At 42.3% G+C, this 9,333-nt stretch overlaps 1 protein-coding gene across 8 annotated transcripts in view; it reads right to left on the bottom strand.

The window, feature by feature from the left end:
* PRMT3 (protein arginine methyltransferase 3) overlaps window positions 1–7,410 on the bottom strand; it is a 127,614-nt gene extending 120,204 nt beyond the window's left edge. For 3 of the 8 annotated variants that reach the window (XM_054525812.2, XM_054525815.2, XM_054525814.2), the window contains exons 1-5: window positions 7,171–7,373; window positions 6,793–6,928; window positions 5,126–5,208; window positions 2,676–2,725; window positions 1,946–2,048 (exon numbers count right to left, since the gene is read on the bottom strand). In XM_054525812.2, coding sequence (XP_054381787.1) covers window positions 1,946–2,048; window positions 2,676–2,725; window positions 5,126–5,208; window positions 6,793–6,928; window positions 7,171–7,198 — 400 coding nt within the window. In that variant the 5' untranslated portion in view covers window positions 7,199–7,373. Of the gene's footprint in view, window positions 1–1,945; window positions 2,049–2,675; window positions 2,726–5,125; window positions 5,209–6,792; window positions 6,929–7,170 lie in introns of all 8 variants that reach the window. The other 5 variants (XM_054525813.2, XM_054525819.2, XM_054525820.2 and 2 more) reach the window with 5 other exon arrangements.
* Between the last annotated feature and the right edge of the window lie 1,923 nt (window positions 7,411–9,333).

Raw genomic sequence — 9,333 nt, forward strand, 5'->3', positions numbered from 1 at the left:
AATTCAGATATTGCTTAAGGGAAATCCTGCCATATATGACAGTATGAATGAACATGGAGGACATTATGTGAAGCAAAATAAGCCAGACACAAACAGACAAATACTGTGTGATCTCACTCTTGTGTGGAATTAAAAAAAACTCACAGAAGCAGAGAGTGGAATGGTGGTGGAAATGAGGAGATGTTGGTCAAAGGGTACACACTTTCAGCTACAAGATGAGTAAGTTCTGGGCACCTGTCTATGGTAAAGTGACTATAGTTAAAAATGCTGCACTGTATACTTGAAACTTGCAGACAGTAGATCTTAACGGTTCTCACCATAAAAATAAAAAATGGAATGTGAGGTGATGATGTTAATCATCTTGGTTATGGTAATCATTTCATAATGTATATGCATATCAAATCATCACATTGTATACCTGAAATGTACACAATTTTCACTTATCAATTATACCTGAATAAAACTGGAGGAAAAAAAAACATTCCTAAGGACAGTGTGTAAAGAATTCTACACATTCAATAATTTTTCATCCTGGGCAAGGTGGAGTGAAATCTATACACTAAAGTCTTATTGCTGATATTATTAAATATCCTAATTCCTAGTATTATTTTTAAATTATTAATTTTAATTTAATATTTAATTTTAATTTCACTTCTCTGCAAAGAGAAGTTAATATATGTAGTTAGTAAATTTCACAAAATCAATGTCCATTTACTGGTCTAACTTTCAGATCAACATAAGGCAGTAAGCAGTGCAAATATTACATTTTCCCCTCAGGATAGCACTGGAAGAAATGTGACTTCGTAAAAATTCCTATTCATTTTTTATTTGTGAAGACACATTCTTGGAGTTAGGACAAAATAGCTAAGCCAAACAAACGCGTAATACTATAAGAGACTACAGCCTAAGTTGAATTCTTGTTATAAAAGCAGTGCAGGGTGTCACTAACTTCTCATCACTGTGGCAGAATATTGAGTCACTGAGGTTTAAAAACTGCATCATTCACTATCTAACTCACCAAAAATTAATGAGCACAACAAAATATTTCCAAACTATATAAGGCTGGTATACTGTATTTTCTACTTCCTACGACAAACCTCATTTGTATTTTGATTTCAAAATTCTTCAAACTGTTTGGCCAGTTTCTGTTTTGCTTTCTGCTGCAATAAAAATTAGTCATAATAAAAACTTTTTAATGTTAAGAATATGCAGATAATTACATATTAAAGATTAGAGATTTGAAAAAGAGAGAGGATTCAGTAAATACTAAGATTCCTAACTACAATTTGCTAGAACAGTCTAATTCAAAGGACTAAACCATATTCAGAAAGACGAACTTCCACATCTACCTTCTGTCTCAGGATGTTCAAATCACCTGGATACTTCTTTCAGGCAGAGAAGAATTACTGCAAAAGCTGACCAATTTTTCAGTAAAATATAACAATTATAAATGTGTATAAACCTCACATAAGAGCTCCAAAATACATGAAGCAATTAAAGCCAAAACCAGACAATCTTTTGATCACAGAGTTTTTGGTTTTTTAAAACAGAGTCTTGCTCTATCACCTGTATCCCAGGTTCAAGTGAGTCTCCTGCCTCAACCTCCCGAGTAGCTGGGACTACAGGTGCCCGCCACCACGCCTGGCTAATTTTTTGTATTTTTAGTAGAGATGGGGTTTCACTGTGTTAGCCAGGATGGTCTGGATCTCCTGACCTCGTGATATGCCCTTAGCCTCCCAAAGTGCTGGGATTACAGGCATGAGCCACCACACCTGGCCGACTATTAGTTTTTAAGCAACTTAACTTTTCTATTGAAACCAACTACCTGATGAGGAATTTAGAGAATTTTAAAAAGCATGTCTTTTCCTAAAACACTTTACCTCCATTTTGCCGTTAACAAATGGCCTTACGTTAATTAAAGTAGATACACTTATGTTCATCTTACCAAATTGAAGTAAAAGGTCATCTTCTAATACTGGCTTCAAATACTCTTCTTTCTCCCAAGGCACTGGGTTGTATATGGAATTCATGTACTCAACTGTAGGATTCTGGATATAAAATTAATCTCATGTTTTTTTTCATTACACATAATCACAAAACCTCCTTAGTAAAAACTACAGAAATTAAACAAAAAGGAAATCATGTTTGCATTACACAAAATCAGTATGTCTCTAAAAAGTCTACATGCCTATCATTTCATTAACTTGCTGGATGATTGCTTAATCAATAGTTTCAATGCAGAGTTTTTTTACTGTTTGGATTTGGGGAAAGCGTTGTCATGTCATTAAACATTCATTTAAACAGGACAAAAAAAAAAAGTATCTGAAAAAAACAGAATAAAAAAGAGCAACCAAAATACTTAAAATCACATTAGAAATTATTTCTGATTTTACAGATCCTGTCCATCAGTATTTCCCTTTATTTGACACTGAATTACTTTTTCACATACACCAATTAATCTCTTAGATGCAGTGAAAACAGTATTTGTTAGTTATAATAGACATTTACATGGTGCTTTCTGCTGTGCTAGCTCCTAATGTCCGTGATTCCCCCAATATGATGAGTACCAAATTTAATGCAGTTCCTCATATTCTTTTAAATAATCAGTACACTGACAGTCAGAGTAGCACTTCTTTAACTTCTAAACAAAATTATAAATTAAGCTGTCAACTTACCTTAAGTCTAATAAAATTTATTAGCTTAATGTAGCCATAAAATTCAAGTCCTAAAGGGGGAAAAAGATAATTCACCTATGTTAACATAATGAGTTTTGTTTAACTGACCTGTTCTATAAAGCCTTCTCTGATTAAACAATAAAATAATTCTGACCTCTAAATTACTACTTATATTTTGAATTTTATTAAGAATTAGAAGTAGTAATACAATGATACTTCTGAATATCTTGAGAAGCAGCCATAGATGACAAATTAAAGCTTTTGTAGTATTTCTAAAAAGATGGGAAATTGATTTTTAAAATTCTATTCCTCCTTTGTCAGAACAATACAAATCTGGAAAATTAGATCCACATTTTACCAAGTATTTGGCAATTGATATCAGAGCCGAAAGTTTTAAATCCCTAATTTTTATGGTGTGTATCAAATTATAATTTTGCCAGGACATGGTGTATACTAGCTTTTACATGAAGTTAAACGATGCAAACCCAATAAGGCTTGTTATCTGGTTCTCATATCTTTCCAGAAATGAAGAGCATTTAAAACAAAGGAAAGCAGTAATATATCCAACCAACTAATTATTTGTCATAAAACTGTTGTTATGAGAAAGCTTTAATAGTATACAAACCCCCTATATTGGTAAGTAAAAACAAGCAAACAAACAAAATTCTATCTTAAGTATGATTCTAATACTTTAGAAATGCAACATTAAAAACATTAAGGCTGGGCACAGTGGCTCATGCCTGTAATCGCAGCACTTTGGGAGGCCAAGGCAGGCGGATCACCTGAGGTCGGGAGTTCCAGACCAGCCTGACCAACATGGAGAAACCCTGTCTCTACTAAAAATACAAAATTAGCCAGTGTGGTGGCGAATGCCTATAATCCCAGCTACTCGGGAGGCTGAGGCAGGAGAATCACTTGAACCTGGGAGGCGGAGGTTGTGGTGAGCCGAGATCGTGCCATTGCACTCCAGCCTGGGCAACAAGAGCAAGACTCCGTCTCAAAAAAAAAAAACAAAAACAAAAACAAAAAACATTAAAAAATGAGGCTGTCATTTATGCCTTACAAAAGTACTTGCAATTGAATTTATGATTTATAAACATGTGATACCACGTATTTATCTAACACTGAAACATCTGTTAGTATTTGCTATTCAATAACGTCCCTTCTTAGTTGTCAACAAATATAGGGACCAAAAAACCTATTCTGTATGGTTTTTTTTTTTTTTGAGACGGCGTCTCAGTCTGTCGCTCAGGCTGGAGTACAGTGGCATGATCTCAGCTCACTGCAACCTCCGCCTTCCGGGTTCAAGTAATTCTCCTGCCTCCGCCTCCCAAGTAGGTGGGACTACAGGCACATGCCACCATGCCCGACTAATTTTTCATATTTTTAGTAGAGTCGGGTTTTCACTGGGTTAGCCAGGATGGTCTCGATCTCCTGACTTTGTGATCCACCCGCCTTGGCCTCCCAAAGGTTTTCACTGGGTTAGCCAGGATGGTCTCGATCTCTTGACCTTGTGATCCAACCGCCTTGGCCTCCCAAAGTGCTGGAATCGCAGGCGTGAGCCACAGCACCTGGCCTATTTAGTTAATTTTATTGTAGTATAGCTCTTCTACATCCATTTAATGAAGTGGAAGGCCTTAATTGTAAGGCAAGTGCATTTAAATAAAAGTTTCAACAGAAACATCACCTGAGTATTTCGCATATTAACCTTAACTTCATCACTCTTCTTCCAGTCTCTACCAAACTTTCTATAAAACTCAGTCTCGTAGGCTGTGAAGTTCATGTCATGCTTTGAGCTGATTGTCTTTTTTCAAATGACCTGCCTCCTTTTTCAAGTCCTACATCTAAACTTGCTCTCCCTAAATCTAATATGTAATCACATAAAATGTAAAAATGTAATCACATGCCAAGTCTGTTTTTGTTTTTAGTTGAAAAGCTAATATAAGTTTAAATATAGTGAATCTTGTCTAGAAGAGTGACTTATTCATCTTTTCTCAAGGACCACTTGTCAAAAAAACTCCATTTCCACAAGATGTTGCTGTATGATTCGCCATATTAAACTCGTACAGAAAAGGGTCTGAAAAACTATAAAATCTGAACTTATATTTCAAAACTTTTTTTTTTTTTGAGACGAGTCTCACTCTGTCGCCCAGGCTGGAGTGCAGTGATGCCATCTCAGCTCACTGCTACCTCCGCCTCCCAGGTTTAAGCAATTCACCTGCCTCGGTCTTCTGAGTAGCTGCTATTACAGGTGTGTGTCACCACACCCAGATAACTTTTGTATTTTAGTAGAGGTGGGGTTTCAGCATGTTGGCCAGGCTGGTCTTGAACTCCCGACCTAAAGTGATCCACCCACCTCAGCCTCCCAAAATGTTGGGATTACAGGCGTGAGCTGCCACGCCTGGCCAAATTTCACAACTTAAATTGCCTTTATTCTAAAAACTACTCACCATGTTTATGAACCATGCTGTCAATATTAAATTGATGCTCAGACTTACAGTGTGAAAACGTTTCTTCAGCAGATGTGAATAACCTGAAAAATCAAGCAATAGCTTCATGGAATAGTCCCCCAAGAAGTCTAAATACTGATTTCATGTTACATATACACTTTTTTTTTTTTTTTACTCTGCTGGTTTCTAGTTTTACTTCCAATTAAGAAAAAACAAACACACTTGTATCTGAAAGGAAGGGAACCCAGCACTTTTAAAGGGAGTTAGTACTTCTGCGTCCCATTTTACACCTAAAACCAATTATCCTTTAAATGTCAAAGTGAATTTATTTGTCAAATAATATCACTGATTTTATCAAAAGGCTTTTAAGAGAGTTCCCTTTGATAGAGTCTGTTTCTGTCAAGTCATACAATTTCTCTACTTGAGATTCTTTTCTCCTCTAAGTGTCAACTCTGCTTTCGGAGGCTTTGAACTGGCACAGCTCAAACTGCTTTTAGAAATAAAGCATAAAATGTAATTTTACAGCTGGCATACTCCCCAAGTGCCTTATTTCAAAAGTGATCTTGTAGTGTTCCCAACGTACTTGCATCACAGACACTGTAAGGATCAATCCTCTATTATGTGACATGCAAATCTGAAGGCCACTTAAAGACAAGAATACACAGCAGAGAAGCTGCGTACCTTATCTATATTCCTAACACATGTGGAGCATTAGTTTTCAACAAATGTTTACCGAGATAGGTGATTTGGACTATTTATGGAGGCTATCACAGCCACTGCACCACTGGTGCTCAATAAATACTTGATGACAACTAGAATATATACAGGCATTCTATCTACCCAATGGGGCTACAGATGAGAACGCTGACGCACCACCACTCAGCACCATGCCCAGATACAGGGAACACTGGAAAATGTATTAAAGTAACACTGGCCAATGCCAACCGGGCCTCTTTCATGCCTACTTGCCTAGGACAGGAGCCAAAGCTTCCGAAGACTAATAGGCAGAATTGTAAGTGGCAAGAATGTGAGTTTGGAAATAAGCACACCACGGCTTTGTGACCTTGAGCAAATTATTGATACTACAGTCTTTTTCCCTAAGTGAAAAGTCCTACTTAAGTAAGGTGAACTTCCTTCTTACACTATGTAAACCGCTCAAATAAAAAAAGAAATGTTTCACCTGAGAAGCTCTGTACTGGTTAAAGAATTAGCATGGTAAAGCTGGAAGGCTCCGTAGGGATTATCTAGTTCAGGGTGGCTGCCAAATTTGTTACTCATTAGTAACTCGTTAGTAACTTCACTGTTACTTCTGATCTTGTCCTCATAAAAACAGAATATTCTTAGACCCCATCCCTGACTTGGAAGGATTCAGGTGCAGAGTTCAGTATCATTTTGTTTTCAGCGTCTCAAGTGACAAGATTTGGGAACCACAGATTCAATGCACTACTAGTCAACAGCTTGTAGTACAACCGGCCTTCCAGTTCACGGTTCCCCCTCTCTACTACTGAGGGTCCCCATTCTCCACAAGCCCTCACCCCAGACCAGTGGTTCCAGAATTCAAAGACAGGCCACTCTGGCTTGCCTCCTGCCCGAAGGCGTTCCTGGGCACACAGACCCCACGCGCCCGGGCACCCTAGGGCAGAGGCCAGGCGCTGAGGCGGACGAACCTGTTACAGAACAGGCAGGGGGTCTGCTGCTTGTCGTGGGGGAGATCTGCATCGTCCTCATCCTCCCAGGCGGCCTCGTCCCCGCTGTCCGACAGTTCTGGCAGGTCCTCCTCATCCTCCACAGCGCCCCGGCCGCCTAACACACGCACAACAATCAGATCGGCCTCGGACACCGGTGCGTCCTGGGGGCTCGAGGAGCAGGTGAGGATGGGCTCTCCCCCGCCCCGTTCGCCCGCGGCCCTCACTCAGCACCTCCTTCATGATCCCTGCGAGCCCCCCACCCCGCCCGGGCCCGTGTCCCGGAGGGTCTTCCACCGGCCCCACAGCCGCGCGGCCTGGGGCTGGGCGAGCCGGGTGCTGAGGGGCCAGGGTACCCACCGGTAGTGCCTGACGCTAACGAGCACATGGCTGTGGTGCCCCGAGAGCCCGGAGTGTCTGGGGGCGGGGACCGGGTTGGGCAACGAGCGCGCGCAGCGGCCGCCGTCTCCGGGAACGAGCGCGAGCACAAGCGCGAACCCGCGGCGGGACCGGGGCTCCGGAAACTTCGCAGACCGCCGGGAACGTCGAAGCGCGCGCGCTGGCTCGCAACCGCTTCCGGCCTCGAGGCGCCGTGTGTGTCACGTGAGGTGGGGGCGGGGCAAGAGCGGGGCCTCCGCCTCCTCCTGCCGCAGGGTTGGCGCAGTTCGCTGAAGAGGCGCGCTGATGACGGTTAATGTTGCAGCCCGGGAGGTGACTTTTGTCTCCTCCTTGGGTTGCGGCAGGCGTTAGCGGGAGGTCCCGGCCATCTGCTCTGAGCCCCAAGGCAGAGAGACGTCGCTGCGGTTTTGCTGTTGGCATCCTGTCCTCTGTGCGCCCCTTTTTCCTGGGATGAGCGGTTAGCGGAGGGGCGATCGGCCCATGACGCCCTCTGGTGGCGGAGGAGGCCAAACGCTGGAGGCTCGGCTGGTTTCTGGGCTCCTATGTCTTGGAGGGGGTGCAGCTGGCGAGAGGGAACGAACCGCATGGGCCAGGGTGGGTCTACTGCAGGGACAGATAGGCGTCAAACCCCCCAAAACGGATTTTAATCTTTGGTTAAGTGAGAACGTGAACTCTAGAGGCAGCCTGCTGGGTTTGAATCCTACCCACGTCACTTTGTAACTGTGATCTCGGGCAAGTTACTCGACCTCTCTCTGCCTCAGTTTCATCAAATACAAAACAAGGATAATAACTGCACTTGGGCCGGGCACGGTGGCTCACGTCTATAGTACCAGCACTTTGGGAGGCTGAGGCGGGCGGATCACCTGAGGTCAGGAGTTGGAGACTAGCCTGGCCAACATGGTGAAACCCTGTCCCTACTAAAAATACAAAAATTAACCAGGTGTGGTGGCACGCGCCTGCAATCCCAGCTACTTGGGAGGCTGAGGCAGGAGAATTGCTTGAGCCTGGGAGGCGGAGCTTGTAGTGAGACGAGATTGTGCCACTGCACTCCAGCCTGGGCAACAGAGCAAGACTCCATCTTAAAAAAAAAAAAACCCTGCACTAACCTCAGAACTACAGTAAGGATAAAACGAGTTAATACATGTAAAGTGCTCAGACATAAGTGTTAACTTTGTCCTCAACAATGGAAAATGGTTGAACTATTTAAGCCAGGGAATGATGCTCTCAGATGTGTTGAGAAAGTAACATTCTGGCTGCTGTGTGGGGAAGAATACAAATGTTCCCCTGCCTGCCTCATGCCACTTCCCTTTCTTCCTTTCCTTATATCTATTCAAACCATAGAACTTTTTTTGTTTGTTTTTTGAGACGGAGTTTCGCTCTTGTTGCCCAGACTGGAGTGCAATGGCACGATCTCAGGCTCACCGCAACCTCCACCTCCCGGGTTCAAGCGATTCTCCTGCCTCAGCCTCCAGAGTAGCTGGGATTACAGGCATGTGCCACCACGCCCGGCTGATTTTGTGTTTTTAGTAGAGACAGGGTTTCTCCGTGTTGGTCAGGCTGGTCTGGAACTCCCGACCTCAGGTGATCCACCTGCCCGTGAGCCACCGCCCGGCCCAGAATTCTTTCTTAGGAGGGAGTGCCCCAGGCTCTAGCAGAGTTTATCTAATTGGCCTATCAGGCCCTGCATAATCCTGCCTCTTTCCAATGGAACCCTTCACCTTGGGTCCCACCCTTAAGCCTTTTATTTACTGCTAATCATTGAATGTTCTACACATGGGTAGGTCTCTTTGGTCTCAACCAGAAACACTTTCCTCAGGCCATTTCTAAAATAGTTTCCACCATTATTTCAGGAGTATCCTGTTAGTTTCTTAGCACCCACCATTTGCTTACTTGATTTTTTTTTTTCTTTTTTGGTGATACCCCACAGCACTGAACAATAAGGGTAAGGGCCATGTCTCTTTACTTTCATTTCTCTGGCACATAATATGTGGCCTGACCCATAGTATTAATAGATACTGAATGTATTCACTGAATAAAAATGATGCCTTATATTATTGCTAAATGTACTTCTAAATGTACTTCTCTCCCTTAATTGTAAATTCCTAGAGGACAGAATCCATTAAA

This window comes from Pongo abelii, chromosome 9, assembly GCF_028885655.2.
Source record: "Pongo abelii isolate AG06213 chromosome 9, NHGRI_mPonAbe1-v2.0_pri, whole genome shotgun sequence".
Taxonomy (NCBI): Eukaryota; Metazoa; Chordata; class Mammalia; order Primates; family Hominidae; genus Pongo; species Pongo abelii.